At 34.8% G+C, this 25,474-nt stretch overlaps 4 protein-coding genes and 1 long non-coding RNA gene across 9 annotated transcripts; 4 read left to right on the forward strand and 1 right to left on the reverse strand.

The window, feature by feature from the left end:
* Positions 1 to 3,472: 3,472 nt before the first annotated feature.
* On the reverse strand, positions 3,473 to 11,596 carry LOC125204569. 5 transcript variants are annotated; one of them, XR_007173589.1, is made up of 6 exons: positions 11,469 to 11,596; positions 10,284 to 10,344; positions 9,872 to 9,942; positions 8,955 to 9,078; positions 4,461 to 4,570; positions 3,473 to 3,639 (listed from the first exon to the last, which is right to left on the reverse strand). It is a non-coding gene; the product is annotated as an uncharacterized LOC125204569 (long non-coding RNA). The 5 variants fall into 5 exon arrangements; XR_007173590.1 differs by having other exon boundaries at positions 4,461 to 4,593; XR_007173592.1 differs by having other exon boundaries at positions 8,955 to 9,119.
* Positions 11,597 to 14,486: 2,890 nt separating this feature from the next.
* On the forward strand, positions 14,487 to 16,814 carry LOC125206792 (tryptophan aminotransferase-related protein 2-like). The gene is made up of 5 exons (XM_048106015.1): positions 14,487 to 14,653; positions 14,890 to 15,196; positions 15,291 to 15,577; positions 15,691 to 15,863; positions 16,582 to 16,814. The coding sequence occupies exons 1-5, from the start codon at positions 14,487 to 14,489 to the stop codon at positions 16,806 to 16,808; spliced, it is 1,161 nt and encodes a 386-aa protein (XP_047961972.1). The 3' UTR covers positions 16,809 to 16,814.
* Positions 16,815 to 18,311: 1,497 nt separating this feature from the next.
* On the forward strand, positions 18,312 to 19,705 carry LOC125206793 (tryptophan aminotransferase-related protein 2-like). The gene is made up of 3 exons (XM_048106016.1): positions 18,312 to 18,484; positions 18,998 to 19,304; positions 19,397 to 19,705. Exons 1-3 carry the CDS (start codon positions 18,312 to 18,314, stop codon positions 19,703 to 19,705), a joined length of 789 nt encoding a protein of 262 aa, XP_047961973.1.
* Positions 19,706 to 20,105: 400 nt separating this feature from the next.
* On the forward strand, positions 20,106 to 21,070 carry LOC125208358 (tryptophan aminotransferase-related protein 1-like). Its single transcript, XM_048107952.1, has 3 exons — positions 20,106 to 20,265; positions 20,381 to 20,664; positions 20,746 to 21,070. Exons 1-3 carry the CDS (start codon positions 20,192 to 20,194, stop codon positions 20,946 to 20,948), a joined length of 561 nt encoding a protein of 186 aa, XP_047963909.1. The 5' UTR covers positions 20,106 to 20,191; the 3' UTR covers positions 20,949 to 21,070.
* Positions 21,071 to 23,462: 2,392 nt separating this feature from the next.
* Positions 23,463 to 25,244, forward strand: LOC125207079 (tryptophan aminotransferase-related protein 2-like). The gene is made up of 5 exons (XM_048106282.1): positions 23,463 to 23,548; positions 23,779 to 24,085; positions 24,164 to 24,450; positions 24,560 to 24,843; positions 24,925 to 25,244. The coding sequence occupies exons 1-5, from the start codon at positions 23,505 to 23,507 to the stop codon at positions 25,116 to 25,118; spliced, it is 1,116 nt and encodes a 371-aa protein (XP_047962239.1). The 5' UTR covers positions 23,463 to 23,504; the 3' UTR covers positions 25,119 to 25,244.
* The last annotated feature ends 230 nt before the right edge of the window (positions 25,245 to 25,474 follow it).

Genomic DNA, 25,474 nt, shown 5'->3' on the forward strand with positions numbered 1-25,474 from the left:
TGTTAGAATTGCTTGATAAACGTATTACTTGTCCAGTATGTTAGAATTTCTTGATAAACGTATTGCTTGTTCAGTGAATTATTATTGCTTGATAAGCATTGATAATTGTTTGTTCAGTATTTTAGAATTGCTTGTCCAGTGTGTTAGAATTGTTTGATAAACGTATTGCTTGTTTAGTATATTAAAATTACTTGATAAACGTATTGCTTGTTCAGTGTGTTATAATTGCTTGTCCAGTGTCCCGGTGGAATTACTTGATAAACATATTGCTTGTTCAGTGTGGTATAATTGCTTGTTCAAAGTGTTGGAATTGCTTATTCAAGTTTGTTCTAATTGCTTGTTCAATTTGTCAGAATTTCTTGTTCAAGCTTATTGTTGCTTCTTTAGTATTCGCTTTAATTACTAATTAATGGTTGGGAATGTGCTTGTTAATGCATAATAAGTGTAGTGGTTTTTATCGTGCAACACAGGACACAATTAAAGAAAAGACATGATGATGACGTAATGAGAACGACAACAAACCAATTTGAAGAGGCGCAAAAGAAAGGACCCATTGATGTTGAAAAGATGGTTGCAGAATACCCTAGACCTTGAATAGTGAATGATATTTTTTTAGGAGAATGAGCGTCACTGTATTTTGTTTAATTTTTTTTTTGAGTAAACTAACTCTTGATAGGCAATGACTATTGGATTGTTAGGTAATTGCTAAATGTTGATTGTTGGGTAATTGATGTGTATTAAATTTTTTGATTTGGTATGTATTTGATGGTTGGATAATTGATGTATATGCAATTTTATGAATCGTTATTTCCTTCTAATGGTTTGGTAATTGATGTGTATTCATTTTTTCAATTTAGTATTTCTATGTATGCAATTTTTTTTCTTCAGCTTATGCGTTAATTACTTGACGAGATTGAACATTATGGATTGCTTTATCCACACTTGGGCAAAAATAAGTAATGAATGCTTCACCGCTTGACTAGTTGCTTGTCTACATAATACAGATTGCTTGCATGGAATCTCATTCCAAAAACTAAAATTAATTGCTTGACTAGTGAGTAATAAATGCTTATGTTGTCCAATTTGTGTACTTGCTCATTGCTTCATTGCATTTGATTAATTGCTTGTCCACATAATACAGATTGCTTGCCTTGAATCTATTTCTAAAGAAAAATCAATTTCAAATATTATCCAAAATCAATCACAAACGATTTGCAATATGGTAAAAAAAAACATATAACCAAGTACAAATTGCCATGAAATATGTGATACATAAGTATTTTAAGAGCACTACTATTGCATAAGGAAACAATGAATATGAAAGCAGTTAAAACAATGTAACCAAGCAATCTGGTACCAAAAATCAATATTTATATATGATAACAAAGAAATTCCCTAAAAATGTAACACAAACTGTGATATACGATTCCTAAATCAGAGGCAAGCAATAAAACAATTGTAAACAAGCAATCTTGCTATTCTTCTCCATCCACCCACTTGCCATTCCTGGAGTCGTGGTGGCCCAATTCCCGACAGTTTCTACACCTATGCAATGGTTTGTTTTTCAACTTAATAGCATTCTATTTTGGAGAGACCAAACGGTTGGAAATTCCGTGTGTCGCAACCAGAAGCACGAGCATAAGCATCCGGTTTTTGAATTTCTGAGCAACGAATGGTTTGAGATTGTCGTGGCAATCAGACACACATGCAACTATATAGCATAAGAAGTAAATAACAATTGATTAATTATGAAACGAAAAGGGCATCATGACTGAAAACACAAATACGGGATGACTGTTACAATAAGCAAAATATATTACATACACAAACAACTAGGCAAATATTACTAAGCAATCAGCAATACGAAGTAATGGTTGACTATTACATCACAGCAAGCACACCACACCTCGACATGTGTTCATAACATTTCAAACCGTCTATTATCATCAGACAATCAAGAATACATAGCCATGCAATCTAAGATCTACTTTTATTAGTAAAATGGGCATGAAATATACATGAAGGAAAAACACCGCTAAGCAATTGCGGAACTACAACAAAGCAATATAACAAATGGTTGCAAGCAATTTGAGATAATCACGGACCAAATGACATACATTATAGTGGTAATATGGTAGGGACGTGAAATCCAGTCACATAAACAAAGCAATGTAGCAAACGTATACAAGCAATCTGATAAGCAAAATCGATAATGCAAATTAACCAAAACAAACATGAAATATACATGAAGGAAAAACAATGCTAAGCAATTTCAAAACTACAAAAAAGCAATGTAACAAATGGTTGCAAGCAATCTGAGATAATCACGGACCAAACGACATATATTATTGTGGTAATATGGTAGGGACGTGAAATCCAGACACATAAGCAAGCTATGTAGCAAATGTATACAAGCAATCCGATAAGCAAAATTTATAATGTTGATTAACCAAAGCAAGCATGAAAATATGCAGTCATTGGATATGAATTTCAACTCCATGAGTTTCAATTGCACATGAATTTCAATTGCAAATTCCGAAAATTAAAGTAGCGAATGAAAACAATTGTTGATCGAATTGAATCAGGGAAACAAACAGAACCAAATTCTCGAAATTGGGGAGGTGAATATCATATTGAAACGATCAGGTTGAATCGCAAAATATATTAACAAAACTCCAGTTCAAATTTTGGGATTAAAGATGAACATAATCAAGTTGAAGAATTTCTTACTTTTTGGAAAATCAGAGAAATCCATCGACATCAGAACGCTAATTCTCCATTAATTGAATGAATTGAAGATTGAATGAATAGTTGGATACGTAGAGCGTCAATAATTGAAATCAGCGCAGCCAGAATCTGCTTCAAATTATCGTGAATATGTTCCAAAATTGAAGAAAGAGAGAAGAATAAATCACGCGATTTACGCTGGGAGAGAAACCGATGGAATTGTGTTTCCATCTCTGCCCTTCAGCGTTAATTCCTGATTTTTTTATAAATAAAAACCTGCCACATGTCAATCTAAGAATTGCATCTCAACCAAAATCTAACGGTTCAGATTGGTGGTACAGTGTCACCCAAAATAGCGTTGTCATTTTAGCATTTCCCTACTGTATGAAAACATTCGATGATTCACAATAAACAAATAAACCTTCCACATACTCGATATGTGTAAGTCAACTCAATGCATTCTTTATATTCTTGAAACCTTATTTAGTTGTAACTACATTGCGGAGATAAATTCCATTGCGAAATTAGACATTTATGAAAAACAGTGAAAAATTAAGGACACTATAATGGGCATTATACCTTAATTTAGGTGTAACATGACTCACCACATTTGCACAATACATTATACGAAATACCATTTTTAGCTGTTATTGGATGCACCGCATTTGAGCAATATATATTTTTACCTTTTTTAATTATAATTGCACGCACCGCATTTGAATAACATGGATTATGGAGTGAGGCATATAGCAACATTAATATACAATTAAGAGATAAATCACATTTACAAAATATAACATGACCTTTTGTTGTGAAAAGGGCCGATGGCATGCTTGTTCATGACCTTGCCTACTGGCCTCAGTACACGGCCATCACTGACACCTGATCACGGCATCATGCTCTTCACCGTCTCTAAATGCACCGAAAATGCGGGGTCGAGAATCAGATGGAAGATCTAATTATAAGGCTTTGGTTTTCATAGAAAGAAGTAATCTTGTTGATCTGTTTTAATACATGATTCCATTTTCCTTTTTGGTTTATGCGAAGATGGGCGATAGAGAAGGTCCAGAATGTGGCGAAACGGTTGGTGAAGCTCATGGAGATATGCATCACTAGTGGGGTGTCAAACGAAGCTCAACCTAGAGCTATCAACATCTTGAAGATGATATCCACCAACAACTGTCATACTAATTTTTCAAGTTCGAGCATTTTGTCATGGCTGAGAGAAGCTCTTGTGGGTAGGGCTTATAATTTTTTACACAATACGATAATTCGATATGAATTCGCAATATATTAATGGGTTTGGGTCAAGCCTTATTTGAGTTTGTATCCTTATTGGGTTGATCTGTTAAGAACCCGACTGCCCGAACTTGAAGAAACTAGCCAAGCCGCTGCTGGTGGAGATCATCTCCAAGATGTTGATAGCTCTAAGCTGAGCTTCCTTTGACACCCTAGTGGTGGTGTTGATCTCCATGAACTTTACCCCCTAGTTCGCCACATTGGGGACCTCTGGTTATGAAGTACTCAATGTTTCATGGGAAAAAGACAAACCTTTTCACCATGTCAACTCAATGCAAACTCAAATTTCGTTGAAATACCTAAGTTGTAACTGCCATGCAAACACATATCCCAATGCAAAATCTATATGGGATATCTAAAAAGAAAATATCCACTATATCTATTCTCTGTATTTTGTAACTGAATGCACCACATTTGCACAATATGCATAATACCTTTTTGCCGAGCCGCTGCTGGTGGAGATCATCTCCAAGATGTTGATAGCTCTAAGTTGAGCTTCCTTTGACACCTTAGTGGTGGTGTTGATCTCCATGAACTTCACCCCCTAGTTCGCCACATTGGGGACCTCTGGTTATGAAGTACTCAATACTCAATGTTTCATGGGAAAAAGACAAACCTTTTCACCATGTCAACTCAATGCAAACTCAAATTTTGTTGAAATGCCTAAGTTGTAACTGCCATGCAAACACATATCCCAATGCAAAATCTATATGGGCTGAAAAGCAAATATCAATTGTATCTATTCTTTGTATTTTGTAACTGCATGCACCACATTTGCACAATATGCATAATACCTTTTTGGCTATAACTGCATGTACTGAATTGCACAATATAGACATACATTGACTCTACCGTTTGATTAAGTGGTAAGTCGATGCACGTAGTTGTAACTGCACGCACCGCAATTGCACAATAAAGACATGTGATATAATACACAGTTACTCTACCGTTTGATAAGTAAATAATTGTCAATACAATTTTTCTTTTTTACTTAATAACAATAATAATAATTTAAATTATTATTAGTAGTAGTAATGTGATGAGCACACATCTAAAATATGTAATATTATGCTAATTTAAAAAAATGTAAAGGGTAATGTTTAATTTATTATCTATATATGTAGTACATTGTATATAAATTGAGAATTAAAAAAAAAAACTATATAGGTAACGTAAGATTTAAATTCTTAAAATATCGATAAATTTAGATTAAGTATAGTCTTAAGGAATTCAGGGATAAAATGGGAAAAAATAAGGGGAGTAGCTGCTATGTGATTAGGGATTTTTTAGGGACATGTGATATTTTTTCAAGTTCATGGACCTAAAACATGCGAACCTCATTTTCCAAGGATAATTTTAAAGTTTTTTTTTTCTCATATCTATTTATTATTAATTTTTTCCCCCTGATAGTCTATGAAGTCCACTCTTATTATTATTATAAATGGTCACTCTTATGTATTTCGTATATGTGCAGACAAACCTTCCCCATATTTTATGTCTGTCAACGCACTCCTGGAAACTTTTAGGCCCTTCTTGGTAATATAGAATGGAATGAGAAAGGAATGAAATGGACATGAGAATGAAATCATTTCATTTTAATCTCTTGCTTAGTAGTGATAAGAAATACAAAATGAATGAAATTGTTATTCTTTGGTTGATTCTATTTCTGTGCTTGGTGATTACAAATAATATAGGAAGAGAATGGAATGAAGTGAAATGTAAATGATCAATATGTTTATTCCACCAAAAAAATTAATATATTAAAAAATATTTTTACCATATATTATGGTGTGTATGTGTGTGCATAGTGTGTGTGAGCTGGTGGGTGTGTAGGGGTGTATCCAAGAATATAAATGAAAGGGGGCAAAATTATATGTATGGGAAATTCAAGAATTTGAGAAAGGGAAAATATAAAGAAATTTCAAAAGTTGCAATATTGAATAATAAAATAGCATATGTTAAAATATTTGAAGAAGAGTATTTGCCCCACCTTGACATAAGGTGGCTCCGCCCATGTGTGTGTGTGTGTGCGCTGGCGTGTGTCTGTGTACATGTGCTGGTGTGTGTGCACGCACTCTGCTGGTGTGTGTATGTGTAGTGTTTAGATTTTTTTTTTCCAATTATTAGTCTGTTGTAAAAAAAAATTTAAAATTTAAAACAAGAACAAAGAATAATGGAATGGAAATATGGAATGACCATTCTTTGACTAAATGGAAGGAATGGATATTCTCATGGGGAATGGAATGGTGGTTTCGTAAAGAATAATAATTCTGAAAGAAAAAATATAAGCAAATGAATGAAATGAAAGTAGGAATACCATTCCATTCCATAATACCAAGCATGACCTTAAATCTTTATGAGTCGTAACTGTACTTGGATAGGCAATTATTACTACTATTACTATTACAATGCTCTTTGTATAGTAAATTATGGGTGAATATAGAATATTGATAGAGATGTTAAAATAAATAGGTTATATATGTACATATATGAAAATTTAAGGAGGCATTTGCCCTTTATGGACATACACGACTCTTAACATTTTTGTTAAATCAAGTTAAAGAGATGATACTATTAACTTTGGAAGAAGGATGCAATATTAGTTAAGCAATCTAATTTATCTAATCATTATGAACTTTTGACTAATTAAGCAATAAAATTCAGCTAAAATAAATTTTGTAAGGACCTTCTAAAGTGTTATCTTATAACCAACGGGTCGCAAAGTAATTGGCAATGCGCAGCTGAGATGACCTTAGAGTCACGGGTTCAAACCTCGCCACTCGTTGGGAGAATTTCGACCTTAATCCGCAAACCCGGTCGAGCAGGATTAGTCGGATTCCGCCAAAGGCATGTTCGGTTATCTTATAAGGAACCTAATTAGAATTTTCGTTAAAAAAAAAAGAAATATAAATGGTGAGCACTGAGACCGCAGTTGTGATAGAAAGCTTAGTCCCTTCACCTGTTGCTGCTGCTTATGTGGATGCAGTTGTAATGGTGGTGGCCACGAAGGTTGAAACGATCAAAACTACCGAGTCGATGCACACTAACCTTAACCTTCAATCCATTCCCATTCTCGATTTTGATAAGTATGCATTGTTTCTATTTTTCTTTATTTTTGCTTTTATTTAGCTTTTTTGTGTTTTATGATCTCTCATTATGTGCATGCAGTGTCTGTTTTTATACGTTGTGCACATAACCTACTAGGATTCTTCAGTGTGTGTTGAGTGTGTTTTGTTGGCCGCATGTGTTTGCATTTGCCTCTTCTCATGAATATTGGCATGTGAATGAATGCAATAGGATTCTTCAGTGTGTGTAGAGTGTGTTTTGTTGGCCGCATGTGTTTGCATTTGCCTCTTCTCATGAATATTGGCATGTGAATGAATGCAACAATTATTGGTGTGTGTTTTACACATTGTACACATATGAGATCAGGACTGTTCAAGTGGGGTGGCGATGCTCATGCTTATGACCGTGATGATCAACCTTACATCGAAATGGTCACTTCCCCCAACAATCCTGATGACGGCCTAAGGGGGCCTGTAGTGAATAAAACAATGGCATGCTGGTTCATGACCTTACATACTATTGGCCTTAGTTGACGGCCATCACGAAGCCTTCAGATCACGACATCATGCTTTTCACCACGTCCAAATGCACCGGACACACGGGGTCAAGGATCGGGTAGATGATTTAATTATAATGCTTTGGTTTTCTTACAAAGAAGTGATCTTCTGTTGATTTGTTTCTATATATATGTGGTTAGTTTCATTTTCCATTTTTGGTGTATGTGAAGATGGGCGATAGTGAAGGACTCGCACGTGGCAAAACTGATGGTGAAGTTCTTGGAGATCAGCACCATTGGGGTGTCCAAGGAAGCTCAACCCAGATCTATCAGCATCTTGGAGATGATCTCCACCTCCACTAATTTCTTCGAGTTTGGGCAGTTTGTGATGGTTGAGCGCTGGAAGAAGCTGCGAGAAGCTCTCCAGGGAACTGATGTCTTGCAAGTCCCCGACTTCCCTCCTCGACACTGCAACTTCAAACGAAGCTATAAAGAACGCAATCCAAGTAAAGAATGTCTAGTGATTGTTTGAATTTGTACATTGGCGTTATTGAACGAAACAGTATGATATTATTATCCGTTTTGAACAGCTTACGCCTGGATGAAGGCCCAAGAGGGCATAAACCTTGAAGAGATGATGAACGAGGAGAGTATTCGAGTGCGAGGAGGCGGGACTTTCGGGTGCCCTAGCAAACTATGCTAGGCTTAGTGTGCTGGGTCGGGATAATGACATTGATCAGTTTCTGAAGAGGCTTCCCTCTATTTTTAAACGTCTAGCTCATTGAAAGTTTTGATCATCGCCTGCATATGAGCTTTAGTCTTGCAACACCCCCATCATGTTTCCGCCATGTCGGAGAGTTCAATATTACTTCTGTAGTGGCTGCTCGTAATATTCCAATTATAACTTATATTAAATTGTGGGTTCAATTTAATTAGTAAAGAGTAAATTGGATGAGCCCAATAAAGCCTAACATGAATTAGATGTGTGTGTAGTTAGAAAAACAATAGTTTATCTGTATTAAACAGTAAAAAAAATCAAATAGTATGCTCTATAAATCAATATACTCCATAATATAGTATGCTCTATAAATCAATATACTCCATAATATACAGTATGTACTGTGCAGTGGTTTTCTATATTCAATCATCGTTGTTTTTTTTTAATTAAAAAATCTCTTTGGTCATTGTTCCAATTTGCACAATACTTTATGCATTATACTACCTCACATACTGTATAAATGCATGTCAACGCAATGCATTCCTTAAATTCGGGAAACCTTTTTTAGTTGTAATTGCAGTGCATAGATAAATTCCATTGCGACATTAGACATATATGAAAGATTGTGAAAAATTAAGGACACTATACCTTTTTTAGCCGTAACTGGACGCACCGCATTTGCACATTGGAAGCACCGCATTTGCACAAAATAGTAACTTTTTTATAAGTAGCTGGACGCACCGCAATTGCACAAGTCCCTTTTTAGCTATAACTGCATGCACCGCATTTGCACAATATAGCGATACACCGACTCTACCATTTTATTAAGCAAAAAAATATCTAAATAAGGTACATATATATTTTACTCATGCACATCACATATATTGTACTAGTATTAGTATATATTCAATGAACATGCTCCGGTAAATGTACAGGTACACATAAAATGCAGTATTGAAAGTAAGAAACCCTATAGTCTATCTAGACCCTTACATTTCCACTAATATAATTTATAGAACACTATATCACAATACAAATCTTAATATCAAGCATGTAAACTAGACTATGCATATCTTAAACATACATATAAGAATGTATTAATGGAGTAGGGCACATAGCAAGCATAATATACAATCAAGAGATAATCACATTTACAAAACATAACATGACCTTTTGCTGTTATCTCTTCATCCACAGCCACATACATCCAGAATCATTTTCTTTTCCCTAGCAAAAAGAACTATGGCTTTCAAATTCCCCCATGTAGCAAAAATGAATAAAAACCATCCAAGTATGGTGAAAAGCAGTCAATATTGCTTTAAATTGAATCTTTGGACAGATTTCTAAGTCTTCAGTAAGAAATATGTTACGACTCTAAACGTGGATGGACACTAGTGCTCCCCTCCAGACTTATTATCATTTATATCTCTATCTAATCTCAAGGGGCATAAAATATTGTGCCTGGAAATATATATATGAGAAAGCAACATCAACTTTATATGCATTCCTATCTAGTATTTGTATTTTGTATGAAGCACTCAATGATTCACAGTAAACAGACATACCTTCCCCATACTCTGTCTGTCAACGCAGTGCACTCCTTAAATTCTTGAAACCTTATTGAGTTGTAACTGCACTGCAACATTATACATATATGAAAAACTGGGAAAAATTAAGGACATTATGAGGGGGGGGGGGGGGAGCATTAAAACTATTCCACTAGTGGACGGTGTAATAATAGTATAGCTAAAGTGTAACATCTTTTTTTAGTCGATTACCAAAGAATCAAAAACGGAATGTCACATTGGAAAAACAAATTTTCTTATTTTAAAAATATGTGACTTTTAAGGCTATTTTTTTCAAGCGAACAACTAGAATTTTATTTATATCATGAGAGTTGAGAATAAACTTTTATATATATCTGTATATATTTTTCAAAGTCCTGACATGCCACAAACTAGCAACTCAAATGCTTACCTATAATACTAGTGACTTGATCCTCCGCAGCTGCATGTATGAAATGAGTTTAAGCCTTAATCTGCATAAAGGAAGGGCGTGAGCTTCATAAGTCCAGTAGAGAAAAATATATTCAAACAAAATCTTCAGAAATTTAGAAGCATTATGATAGTCCCTTTATCACTTTATGTATGTTATCGATTTCTAACTACTTTTACCTTGTTAGAGTTTACTTATTCAATTTATCTACATACTAGTTTTGGCAGCTGAATCTCTTTCCACACATTCAGACCTCCGAGGCTTATAGTAGAGTTTTAATAGAGTATATAATGATACAGAAATTCATATGCATTGATAAACCACATGAGTAAATCCCTAACTCTTAACACTAGTATCATAACTCAATAGAAAACATATACAACAAAATCTGATTACATGGACCAGATATCAAGGCATATCAGAGTTACATTAATGTTTCATGTATTCACATATTATAACACATTTTATCACATATATTATTTCGCACACCATATATATACATATATATACAGAGATTTAATATGCTGAGCAATAGACTTTGAGCGACTAGGAGCGTTTGTTTTTATTTTTCTATGCATTAAATATTAGTAATAAAATTCTTTTTCACCTATTCTCTCATCTATCATTCATGTCTCCTTTCGTGAAAATCGCTCCCAGACTCCAGTTCCTTATGATTTTTTTCGCAATTCTGAAATTCATCATCATAATCTCTCTCCGTCACTTGATTACCAAACTGAATCTCCACATAGTGTTCTACTACTTCTATTTCTAAAAAGTTGGCCCTTATTCTTCTCCAATTTCAAATATTCTCATAAGGCAGAAACCAGAGTTGTCTTTTTTTTCAAAAAACTACTCAGAATTTTTCTTTCGCTAAGCACAAAAACATCACTAACCACCACTCTTATTTTTTTTGTCACAACGAGTCAACGACACCTCCACAATCCAATTCACCCAAAATTTGGAATTCCGCAGCTGACGGTTAATTATCTCACACTAAAAGAAAGATGAACACACAGGCACAGGTTGAATTTGCAAAAAAAAACAAGACAACAAATCTCCAATTCAAGCTCTACTATTTTGTCCTTTTTTTCACTTACCAAACCTAGGAATCAATTTCATTCAATTCTATACTCAAAATCATATAAGCAAGGTTTGTTGAATTCGTACCTTAATTTCGCAAGGATTGATCTCGGGTGCTCAAGCTTTGAAATATCTTCTAGAGTTAGAAAATTGATTAATGTTAATGCTATTTGGGCCTTCTCGAATTTTCAATAAACCATGGAGTAACAAAAGATAACCCTACTCATCATCTGAATTTAACAATTAACTAATCAATAACTACACTAACAATTAAAATGAAAAAAGTCAAATTTAACTTGACGGATTTTATATAGATTGTTTCCAAATACTTTATTGTTATTTTTTCAGGGACTAAAATCCCTTATTTTTAAAAATTATGAAATGAAATTATTGTATTTACTCAAATCAACTTCCATTTTTGGGGCGTTAAATTATGAATCCTGCCAACACATAAAACTACTTAGCAAAGCTATCATGATTAGTGATTCACGGTAATCAAGTAATTGCCAATCACTTAAATAAAAATTCAAAAATAAGTAAACATATTCAATTTATAAAGTACTTAACAAAAGAAAAATAAACATATTCAATCTAACAAAAACGAGATAAACGCGGGAAAAAAAAATAATTTTGCTATAATTGATCTGTGTTGAATTCTTTGCTCATTGCTCTTCTTCCCAAAATTTTACTTCACCTGTAAAATATGAAGTTATTCTATTGTACAAAAGATTTGGAAAGTATAAATCCGTGAACAATTATTTCTGAGTCACAGTATGCATATTTTATATTGCGGAGAAGGTTAAGATATGGTACAATCTTACAAATAGGGAGGATACTGAGTTTCTAAAAGAAAAAAAAATCTCGAAAATTGCAATATTCGCGTTTCCATAGACAGTTGAGCGGACCGTTCACTTTAACTTAGCGGTCCACTCAGCACACACAGCTTCGAAGAGTGACCATAATTTTTTCATCCGAACTTCAATGGAGGCATGCAAGATATCAACATTTTTCTTTTTTAATTACTGTTATTATTATTATTATTGTTATTGTTATTGTTATTGTTATTATTATTATTATTATTATTTAATTTTCATATTTTATTTTGTGTCATCATATTTATCATATTATGATAAAAATTGAAAAACTGGAAATTGGCTGGTTAGGAATCATCGTTTATGTCATTGTAAATTGTAATCAATGTTCTTTCCGTTGTACTCCCTCCGTCCCATTGAATATGATTCATTTTCCTTTTTAGTTTGTCCCACTCGAAATGACTCATTACTAAGAATAGAAACACTTTTATCTCTACTTTATTACATCTCTGGAAACACTTTTTATCTTTACTTTATTCTATCTCTCTTACTTTACCCTCTCTCAATAACACACAAAATAAAGCTACATAAAAACCTGTGCCGTCCCAAGAATGGGTCATCTTCCTTGGAACGGAGGGAGTATAATATAGGAAATAATCATTTATTGGTAACGTTGTTGGGTAACTTTTTTGTGTATGCATTAGTTCCAAAATAGAAAACGTTATCATGACGTTGGGTGACCGGCGATATTTCTGACCTACAAACTAGTTCACTAACGAACAACGTCCTTGTCGATAAGAGCCTAGTTTCAACCTTTTGTGTTGCTATCAGTTGTTAGTCGTTATTCGACATGCGTACCAAATCGAAAAAGAATTAATTAATTTATGTCGGACAACCTTTTTCAATAAGAAGTTAGTTTCAACATTTGCGTCGTTATTCAACACACATACCAAATAAAAAAATAATTAATTAATTTATGTCCTTAACATACAAATACAAACTATTCTCCTTATCTACCAAATATCAATTATTACCATAAGAATTTAAGTTGTAACTGCAAATCTGTACATGTGAAAAGAAAACTTCAGTTTTAACTATTCTTTCTATTTTGTATGAAGCATACAAACCTTGCCCATATTATTGTGACGTCCGTCAACCTATTCGAGTTGTAACTCCCGGAAATCCTTTAAACCTTTGTGAGTTGTAACTGCAGTGCCTAGAAAATTAAATAATGAAGTGAATCTTTGAACAGATAATAACTTTAAATTGCTACAAAAATACATGGTTATGATAAATATGTACGTATTATATATTTGTATACAAGTATAGTATAACATCTCTCTTTATACACATAATTTGCATAGAAATTGATAATTTTATAAATTGCTACTTCTATAGGATAGAATCATGTGCAAAATCTTTTTATTCGTCCTATTATGAACAATGTAATATTAATATACATGAAATATCATTATAGTATTATCATAGAAAATAATATCCCAAAAAATCAAGGAATATAATTGAATTGTCAATTTCAAGTAGTATTTTAATCCCTGGTCTGATAATCAAGAAAAAATCCATTTCGATAAAAATCTAGTTTTAACATTTGTGTTGCACAGAGTTGTTTGTCGTTATTCGAAACACACACCAAATCAGTAATATAAATTATAGTACTATAATTTATGTCGTTAGAATACATACTAGTTCCTTTAGAATTTGAGTTGTAGCTGCAGAAAATATAACTTTATATACTCTTTGAAGTTTGTATGAAAATACAAACATTGCCCATATTTTATGTCCGTCAACCTTTTTGAGTTGCAACCGAAAAAATAAATCTAGGTTTATTATTTGTGCTGCACAGAGTTGTTTGTCGTTATTCGAAACGCACACCAAATCTATACTATAAAATAAATAATTTATGTCGTTAGCATACAAACTAGTTCCTTAAATAGAACATAAAAAATCAACTAGAAAATATCAATCATTTTAAATTACATATCATAAGAATTGAGTTGTAACTGCAGAAAACATCAACTCTATCTACTCTTTGTAGTTTGTATGAAAATACAAACATTGCCAATATTTTTGAGTTGTAACTGAAAATTTAAATCTTTGGACAGATTTTGTGCGTCTACAGTTGATCATAATATTTGAAGAAAACAACAAATATGTGATATAATCTCATCTGAATGCAACCCTTATAAATAGGGAATCAAGAAGCCCCAAAAAATGTGTCAACAGAGAGACTTCAAATTAGATAGCTAGAATTTTCTTGAAAAAAAAAGAAGGAAAAATGGTGAACACTGAAGCCGCAGTAGTGATCGATAACTCCGTCCCTTCAACGGTTCCTGCTTCTGTGGCTGCGGCTGCAGTGGCAGTCGCTGTTGAGCTTGAAGCAAACAAAACTACCGAGTTGATGCTCACTAACCTTAAGCAGCAATCCATTCTTGATTTTGATAAGTATGCTTTGTTTTTATTTTTCTTCATTTTTGCTTTTCTTTAGCTTTTTTTTTTTTTTTTTTTTTTTTTTTTTTTTTTTGTGGTCTCTCTTTCTGTGCATGCAGTGTGCGTTGGTGTGTGTTTACACACATTGTGCACACAGCCTACTACTCCTACTTCCAGTGTGTGTTTTGTGTGCATTTTTTCTGTATCGATCTCTTGAGAAATTAAAAAAATGTGGATTGATAATATCTCAGGGGTGATCCGACCATGTACGAGGCCTACTGGAAATCAATTGGTGATGACTTCAAAATCACCATTTCAGCTTCTAAAGCCCTCAGCTACTTCGCCAACCCCAAGAGCTTCTGTTGGTTTATGCTGCCTAAACTCGAGCGAGAAATCAGGAATCTCCACAATTATGTAGGAAACGCCGTAGTCGAAGGTCGCCACATCGTGGTGGGGAACGGCTCCAGCCAGCTCATCCAAGCTGCCCTTTACGCTCTTGCTGAACCCCTCGACCCCTCAAGCCCCATCAGCGTCGTGTCCGCTGCTCCCTTCTACTCCGTCAGTCTTAAAATCCTCATCAATTGAAATGTTTGTCAATGATTGTTTCATATTGCTGCTACTTTGGATCTAATTAAATCTTTGTTGATTGCAGTGCTATCCGCAGATAGCAGACTATATGAGATCGGGACTGTTCAAGTGGGGTGGCGATGCTCATGCTTACGTCGACCATGATGATCAACCTTACATCGAGATGGTCACTTCCCCCAACAATCCCGATGGCGAACTAAGGGGGCCTGTTGTGAATAAAACCAATGGCATGCTTGTTCATGACCTTGCATACTATTGGCCTCAGTACACGGCCATCACAAAGCCTGCAGATCACGACATCATGCTTTTTACCGCGTCCAAATGCACCGGACATGCGGGGTCGAGGATCGGGTAGAGGATCTAATTATAATTGCTTTGGTTTTCATACAAAGAAGTGATCTTTTGTTACTTTGTTTCTATATATATGTGGTTAGTTTCATTTTCCTTTTTTGGTGTATGTGAAGATGGGCAATAGTAAAGGACTCGCACGTGGCAAAACTGATGGTGAAGTTCTTGGAGATCAGCACCATTGGGGTATCCAAGGAAGCTCAGCTCCGAGCTATCAGCATCCTGGAGATGATCTCCACCAACAGCTGCCCGACTAATTTCTTCAAGTCCCCGACTTCCCTCCTCGACAGTGGCGGATCCAGACCTCGAAAATGGTGGGGGCAAAAATTTAATATTTAAATATTTAATATTTAATTTATTAATATTTTTAATAATTAAATAAATAATATTATATTAATATTTAAGTAGCACTAGCTTCGTTAATAAAATATAAATATGAATTAGCATGCAAATATAGGCAAATTAGTAAAAGTTTAGATTTTATAAAGTATTTAAAGGAATTATTTTGATGATAAGAAATAAATATGAATAGATTTTATAAAGTATTTAAATAATATGAATAGATTTTATAAAGTATTTAAAGGTATTATTTTGATGATAAGAAAGAAATATGAATTGATAAACTAAAAGAGTAAAAAATGAAAAAAATATGCTCTTGTTGAGGATTGATCCTTAGACCTCTTAGGAAAAAATCAACACACAAACCATTAGAGTACTCCATTTTATATGCCATTTATTGAAAACAAAGTATATTTCTACACTCCACGGAGGGGGCGGATATGCTATTTTCGGCTCGATTCAAGGGAAAGTTTAGGCTCTCCGAACGGCCGGGAAGGGGCGACCGCCCCCTCCTGCCCCCCCCTAAATCCGCCACTGCTCCTCGACACTGCACCTTCAAAAGAAACTATAACGAATGCAATTCAGGTAAAGAACGTCTAGCGATTGTTTGACTTTGTACATTCGTGTCGGTGAACGATATAATGTATGATATTGTCTCTTTTGAACAGCTTACGCCTGGATGAAGGCCCGAAAGGGCATAAACCTTGAGGAGGTGATGAAAGAGGAGAATATTCGAGTGCGAGGAGGCAGGACTTTCGGTTTCCCTAGCAACTATGCTAGGCTTAGTATCCTGGGCAGGGATAACGACTTTGATCAATTTCTGAAGAGGCTACCCTCTATTTTTAAACGTCTAGCTCATTCAAAGTGTTGTTCATCGCCTGCATATGAGCTTTAGTCTTGCACCCCGACCCCACCTCTCATCTGTTTCTATAATCAATCAACGTTTGTAATGCCAAAATTTCTTAAGGTATTGTTCTAGTTGGTGTTTTGTGAGATTGATGTTCTATAACAACTAGGTAATAATATAACAATGAGAAACTCAACTTGAGCATCAATCTGGAAAATTGACAATTATTAATCAGAGCATAATCTGGAAACAAATCTCAAAAATTGCAATATTTACGTTTCTAGTGACCGTTGAGCGGACCGTTCACTTCAACTCAGCTGTCCACTCACCACTCAGTTTTCGAAGAACGACCATAATTTTCTCATCTGGACTCCAATCGAGGCGTGCAAGATATCCACACGAACCTCTTTCAAAAAATGAATATAGTAACGGCCTTGAAAGTCTGATTAAAATTCATCATTTTCTGCATTTTTCATTCAAAACTCAATAAGCATGTCAAAAAATCAAACTATTTGAGTTGTAACTCCCGGAAATTCTAAAACCTTTTTGAGTTGTAACTGCAGTGCCTAGAAAATTGAATAATGAATTGAATCTTTGAACAGAAAATAGCTTTAAATTGTTACAAAAATACATGGTTGTACTTGTATAAAAGTATAGTATAATATCTCTCTTTATACACATAATTTGCATATAAATTATAAATTTTAAATTGCCACTTCTATAGGATAGAATCATGTGCAAATCATTTTTATTTGTCCTATTATAAACAGTGTAATATTAATATACAAGAAATATGATTATAGTATATCATAGAAAATAATATCCCAAAAAATCAAGGAATATAATTGAATTGTCAATCTCAAGAAGTACTATTTCAATTCCTGGTCTGATAATCAAGAAAGAATTAGTGCTGCTAGTGAGAAAGAATTTTACAAAAAATTAATACTGAGACTATTCGTTAACTGTTTCAAGTAGTTGGATGACCGATGAGCTTTCTAACCTACAAACTAGTTCACTAATGAATGATGTAAAATGTTTGTTAACATATCATTAAACGTTGTCAGAAAACCTTTTCGATAAAAATCTAGTTTTAACATTTGTGTTGCATTGAGTTGTTTGTCGTTATTGACGCACGTACCAAATCTACAGTAGAAAGTAAATAATTTATGTCGTTAGCAGACAAACTAGTTCCATATATAATTAGAACATAAACAATCAACTAGAGAATATCAATCATTTTAAATTACATATCATAAGAATTGAGTTGTAACTGCAGAAAACATCAACTCTATCTACTCTTTGTTAGTTTGTATGAAAATACAAACATTGCCAAGATTTTTGAGTTGTAACTGAAAATTTAAATCTTTGGACAGATTTTGTGCGTCTTCAGTTGATCATAATATTTGAAGAAAACAACAAATATGTGATATAATCTCATCTGAATGCAACCCTTATAAATAGGGAATCAAGAAGCCCCAAATAATGTGTCAACAGAGAGACTTCAAATTAAATAAAACTAGCTAGAATTTTCTTGAAAAAAAAGAAGGGAAAATGGTGAATACTGAAGCCGCAGTTGTGATCAATAGCTCCTTCCCTTCAACAATTGTTACTTCTGCAGCTGCGGCTGCGGCTGCGGTGGCAGTGGCTGCTGAGGTTGAAGTGATCAAAACTGCCGAGTCGATGCTCACTAACCTTGACCAGCAATCCATTCTCGATTTTGATAAGTATGCATTGTTTTTATTTTTCTTTATTTCTGTTCTGTGCATTGCTGTGTTTTTTCACACATTGTGCACATATATTTCGGTGTGCGTTTTAACATTTGTGCTGCACTGAATATTTTGTCGTTATTGACGCACGTACTGAATCTATGATAGAAAATAAATAATTTGTGTGGTTAGCATACAAATTAGTTCCTTAATTAGAACATAAACAATCAACTAGAAAATATAAATCATTTAAAATTACATACCATAAGAATTTGAGTTGTAACTGCCGAAATCATCAACTTTCACTAATCTTTGTAGTTTGTATGAAAACACAAACCTTGCCCATATTTTATGTGTGTCAACCTTTTTGAGTTGTAACTGCAGATTTCATAAGCTTTCAGTTAGCATAATAATATTTGAAGAGAACAACAAATATGTGATATAATCCCAATCTGAATGCCAAACCTTGCCCATATTTTTCTGTATGGATCTTTTGAGAAACTAAAAAAATGTAAAATAATAATATCTCAGGGGTGATCCGACCATGTACGAGGCCTACTGGAAATCAATTAGTGATGACTTCAAAATCACCGTTTCTGCATCCCAATGTCTCAGCTACTTCACCAACTCCAAAAGCTTTTGCTGGTTTATGCTGCCTAAACTTGGGCAAGAAATCAAGAATCTCCACAATTACGTAGGAAACGCCGTAGTCGAAGGTCGCCACATTGTGGTGGGGAACGGCTCCAGCCAGCTCATCCAGGCTGCCCTTTACGCCCTTGCTGAACCCCTCGACCCCCCAAGCCACATCAACGTCGTGTCCGCTGCTCCCTTCTACTCCGTCAGTCTTAAAATCCTCATCAATTGAAATTTGTCATTGATTGTTTCATATTGCTGGTAATTTGGATCTGATTAAATCTTTGTTGATTGCAGTGCTATCCGCAGATAGCAGACTACGTTAGATCTGGGTTGTTTAAGTGGGGAGGCGATGCTCATGCTTACGTCGACCATGATGAACAGCCTTACATCGAGATGGTCACTTCCCCCAACAATCCTGATGGCGAACTAAGGGGCTCTGTTGTGAATAAAGCCAATGGCATGCTCGTTCATGACCTTGCATACTATTGGCCTCAGTACACGGCCATTACAAAGCCTGCTGATCACGACATTATGCTCTTCACCGCTTTGAAATGCACCGGACACGCGGGGTCTGTTGGATTATTTGATTCACAAAAAATATAGGAACACTCAACAAAGATGAAATATGGAGGATAAGTATTTATAGATTTCTCACAAAAGGATTACAAAATACAATCAAACGTGCTTCTGCACAACAACAAAAACTCTCACAATTTTCCCAACTTAGAGCTACGGCTCTTTTCCACTCCAACTCACACAATTCCTTTTCTTTCTTTCTATCTAAGAGCTTCGGCTCTTACAAACACTCACTCTTCCTTTCTCTCTACTATGAGCTACGGCTCATTCTCTCTAAATCTCATTCACTACATTTCTTTTTCTCTCTTATCATACAATGAAGCAAGTACTACTATTTATAAGTAACTAAAGTTGATATATAGCTAACACATGCATGCTACGTGTCCTAATTAGTTTAATAAGGAAGATATCATATAATGACCACATACTCCACCGCCTTACACGTAATGCAATTGTGGCTTCCTTTTAGCCATGAAAACTTCACAAGATTTCATCAACTAAAATGAGGTGGTGATGCACCTACTTCATCATTTTTTCTTAATCTTGAAGCAATTGAGTTTAATAAACTCAACAGGGTCAAGGATCGGGTAGAGGATCTAATTATAATGTTTTGGTTTTCATACAGAGAAAGTGATCTTTTTTTTATTTGTTTCTATATGTATATGTGGTTAGTTTCATTTTCATTTTTTGATGTATGTGAAGATGGGCGATAGTAAAGGACTCGCACGTGGAAAAACAGATGGTGAAGTTCTTGGAGATCAGCACCATTGGGGTGTCCAAGGAGGCTCAGTTCAGAGCTATCAGCATCTTGGAGACTATCTCCACCAACAGCTGCTCCACTAATTTCTTCGAGTTCGGGCAGTTTGTGATGGCTGGGCGATGGAAGAAGTTGCGAGAAGCTCTCGAGGGAACTGATGTGTTGCAAGTCCCCGATTTCCCTCCTCGACACTGCAACTTCAAAAGAAACTATAACGAATGCAATCCTGGTAAAGAATGTCCAATGATTGTTTGACTTTGTATATTCTTGTTGGTGAACGATATTGTTTGTTTTGTTTTGTTTTGAACAGCTTACGCCTGTATGAAGGCCCAAGAGGGCATAAACCTTGAAGAGGTGATGAAAGAAGAGAGTATTCGAGTGCGAGGAGGCAGGACTTTCGGGTGCCCTAGCAACCATGCTAGGCTTAGTATCCTTGGCAGGGATAACAACTTTGACCAATTTCTGAATAGGCTTCCCTCAATTTTTAAACGTCTAGCTAATTCAAAGTTTTGATCATCTGTTTCCACCATGTGGTGCAGTGATTTTCAATATTCAATCATCATGGTTTTTGTAATCCCAAAATTTGGAAGGTTATTGTTCCGGTTGGTGTTTTGTGTAATTGATGTTCTATAACAATTCAGTAATAATTAATCAAGTTTGAGAGCATAAACCAAACTTCATAATTTTATAGGCAATTAATCCAAAAAAAAAAACAATTTCTCACACAAACAAGACAACAAGGTACAATGGACAACTGATTAGTATTTGGTGCTTCTCCTATATAAAGTATAATTGAAAACTGAAAGGTTGAAGGAATGAACAATGTGGCATGAACAACTCCCAATTGATGAATTATTTTGCTGTACAGCCACTTCTTTGAGTCACACATGATACGGCATGGCTCTTGATAGAGTGAAATTCATCATATTTATCATATTATGCTAAAAATTGAAAAACTGGAAATTAATTGGCCAGTTAGGAACCATCTCTATGACGTTGCACGTAATCAATGTTCTTTCCGTTATAGAATATAGGAAATAATCATTTAGTGGTTAAAACGTTGTTGGGTGACTTTTTTATGTACACATTAGTTCCAAAATAGAAAATGTACGTATATCGTTGGATGACTGACGACCTTTCTAACATACAAACTGGTTCACTAACGAACAATGTAAAACGTTTGTTAGTATAAACGTTGTCGGACAACCACGTTTGTCGTTTCAACGTTTGTATCGTTATCAGCCGTTTGTCGTTATTTAACACGGGTACCAAATCTATGGTAGAAAGTAAATAATTTATTTATATTGTTAACATACAAACTAGTTCCTTAATTAGAACATAATCGATCACCTATAAAATATCAATTATTCAACACTAAGAATTTGAGTTGTAACTGAAAAGAAAACATCAGCTTTAATTATTCTTTGTATTTTGTATGAAAATACAAACCTTGCTCATATTTTATGTCTGTCAACCTTTGTGAGTTGTAACTCCCAGAAATTCTTAAACCTTTCTGAGTTGTAACTGTAGTGTCTAGAAAACTGAATAAAAAATTGAATCTTTTGACATATTGAAATTTTTAAATTGCTACAAAATTCATGGTTATGATATATATGTATTATATCTACGTACACTTAAGTACTACCATCTCTCTTTATACCATAATTTGCTCAAAAATTGATAATTTTAAATTGCTACTTCTATAGGATAGATCTTGTGCAAATCATTTTTATTTGTTATATTATAAAGAAAGTATTATTAATATAAAAGAAATATGACAAAATAATATCCCAAAAAATTAATCAACATTATTAAATTATCAATTTCGAGTGCTCTAAATAATCATAGTACTACTTTAATTCCTGGTCCGATAATCAAGAAAGAATTGGTGCTGCAAGTGAAATACTATAATTTTACAAAAAAGTTGATAATGAAACTATTATTGGCTCATTCAAGTTTCTGGTTTCATCTCTTCTTATTAGTAACTTCATTGTAAACTAGTAGTAATAATTACTAACAATTAGTTACAAATATTTAAGTTAGGAGTTTTGTTTATTACTTTAGCTTTGTGATTTATTTGTAGATATTTTATCATGAAATAATTATCAACATTTTTATCTTATTACTAGTAGTACTATTTAATTTTCGTATTTTATTTTTATATCATCATATTTATCATGTTGTGTTAAAAAAATTGAAATAATGAAAATTGGCCGGTTAGAACCATCGTTTATGTCGTTGTGATCAATGTTCTTTCCATTATAGAATATAGGAAATAATTATTTATTGGTTAAATGTTGTGACTTTTTTTATACACATTAGTTCCAAAATGGAAAATGTATATCATGTCGATGGATGACCGACGAGCTTTCTGACCTATAAACTAGTTCACTTACGAACAATGTAAAATGTTAGTTAAATATCATTAAACGTCGTCAAATAACCTTTTCGATAAAAATCTAGTTTTGACATTTGTGCTGCGCGAGTTGATTGTCGTTATTGACACACGTCCCAAATATATGATAGAAAATAAATAATTTATGTCGTTAGCATACAAACTAGTTCCTTAATTAGAACATAAACAATCAATTAGAAAATATCAATCATTTTAAATTACATATCATAAGAATTTGAGTTGTAACTGCTGAAAACATCAACTCTATCTACTTTTTGTAGTTTGTATGAAAATACAAACATTGCCCATATTTTATGTCTGTCAAACTTTTTGAGTTGTAACTGAAAAATTTAATCTTTGGACAGATTTCTTGCGTCTTCAGTTGAATCATAATATTTGAAGAAAACAACAAATATGTGATATAATCTCATCTGAATGCAACCTTTATAAATAGGGAATCAAGCAGCCCCAAAAAATTGTGTTAAGAGTGAGGCTCTGCAATCTATAAACCAAACTAGGCAGAATTTTCTTGAAAAATAAAAGAAGGGAAAATGGTGAGCACTGAAGCCGCAGTAGTGATCGATAACTCCGTCCCTTCAACGGTTCCTGCTTCTGTGGCTGCGGCTGCAGTGGCAGTGGCTGTTGAGGTTGAAGCGATCAAAACTACCGAATCGATGCTCACTAACCTTAACCAGCAATCCATTCTTGATTTTGATAAGTATGCTTTCTTTTTATTTTTCTTCATTTTTGCTTCTGTTTAGTTTTTTTTTTTTTTGTTTTGTGGTCTCTCTATTTATGCATGCACTGTGTGTGCATTGGTGTGTGTTTTCACACATAACCTACTGTATTTCAGTGTGTGTTGAGCATGTTTTTTGTTTGTTGCATGTGTGTATCTTTTCTGTATCAATCTCTTGAGAATTAAATAACTATGGAATAATAATATCTCAGGGGTGATCCGACCATGTACGAGGCCTACTGGAAATCAATTGGTGATGACTTCAAAATCACCATTTCAGCTTCTGAAGCCCTCAGCTACTTCGCCAACCCCAAGAGCTTCTGTTGGTTTATGCTGCCTAAACTCGAGCAAGAAATCAGGAATCTCCACAATGTGGTGGGAAACGCAGTCGTGGAAGGTCGCCACATTGTGGTTGGGAACGGCTCCAGCCAGCTCATCCAGGCTGCCCTTTACGCCCTCGCTGAACCCCTCGACCCCTCAAGCCCCATCAGCGTTGTGTCTGCTGCTCCATTCTACTCCGTAAGCCTTAAAGTCCTCATCAATTGAAATGTTACACTGCTGTTAATTTGTATCTAAATAAATCTTTGTTGATTGCAGTGTTATCCGCAGATAGCAGACTATTTGAGATCAGGACTGTTCGAGTGGGGAGGTGACGCTCATGCTTACGTCGACCATGATGATCAGCCTTACATCGAGATGGTCACTTCCCCCAACAATCCTGATGGCGAACTAAGGGGACCTGTTGTGAATAAGGCCAATGGCATGCTCATTCATGACCTTGCATACTATTGGCCTCAGTACACAGCCATCACGAAGCCTGCTGATCACGATATCATGCTCTTCACTGCCTCGAAATGCACCGGACACGCGGGATCGAGGATTGGGTAGGGGATCTAATTATGATGCTTTGGTTTCATACAAAGAAGTAATCTTTTGTTGATGTGTTTTTATATATGTGTGGTTAGTTTATTTTCTTTTTTGGTGTATGTGAAGATGGGCGATAGTGAAGGACGCGAACGTAGCAAAACAGATGGTGAAGTTCTTGGAGATCAGCACCATTGGGGTATCCAAGGAAGCTCAGCTCCGAGCTCTCAGCATCTTGGAGATGATCTCCACCAACAGCTGCCCAACTAATTTCTTCGAGTTCGGGCAGTCAGTTATGGCTGAGCGATGGATGAAGCTGAGAGAAGCTCTCCAAGGAACTGACGTCTTGCAGGTCCCAGACTTCCCTCCTCGACATTGCAACTTCAAAAGAAACTATAAGGAATGCAATCCAGGTAAAGAAAGTCTAGTGATTGTTTGACTTTGTACATTCGCGTTGGTGAACGATACTGTATGATATTATCTTTTTTGAACAGCTTACGCATGGATGAAGGCCCAAGAAGGCATAAACCTAGAAGGGGTGATGAAGGAGGAGAGTATCCGAGTGCGAGGAGGCGGGACTTTCGGATGCCCTAGCAACTATGCTAGGCTTAGTATCCTGGGCAAAGATAACGACTTTGATGAGTTTCTGAAGAGGTTTCCCTCTGTTTTTAAACGTCTAGCTCATTAAAAGTGTTGTTCATTGCACCCCCATTTCTATCTGTTTCAGCCATGCTGTGTAGTGCTTTTTACATCGTTTATAATGCCAAAATTTCTTAAGTTATTGTTCTATAAGTTATAGTTGGTGTTTTGTGTGATTGATGTTCTATAACAAATAGGCAATAATATAAGCATCAATCTGGAAAATTGACAATTATTAATCAAGTTTGAGAGCATAAACAAACGACAATCAGCACAATGAGTAACCTCGCAACTGCAGGGTTGGCCATTGAGGTGCAACCCAAAGATCGTGCGGCCCCTCAAAAGCCAGCCCAAACAAAAAATATTTATTATCTAAAAAATCACAAAATTTGACAAAACTTAGTA

This window comes from Salvia hispanica, chromosome 2, assembly GCF_023119035.1.
Source record: "Salvia hispanica cultivar TCC Black 2014 chromosome 2, UniMelb_Shisp_WGS_1.0, whole genome shotgun sequence".
Classification (NCBI taxonomy): domain Eukaryota; kingdom Viridiplantae; phylum Streptophyta; class Magnoliopsida; order Lamiales; family Lamiaceae; genus Salvia; species Salvia hispanica.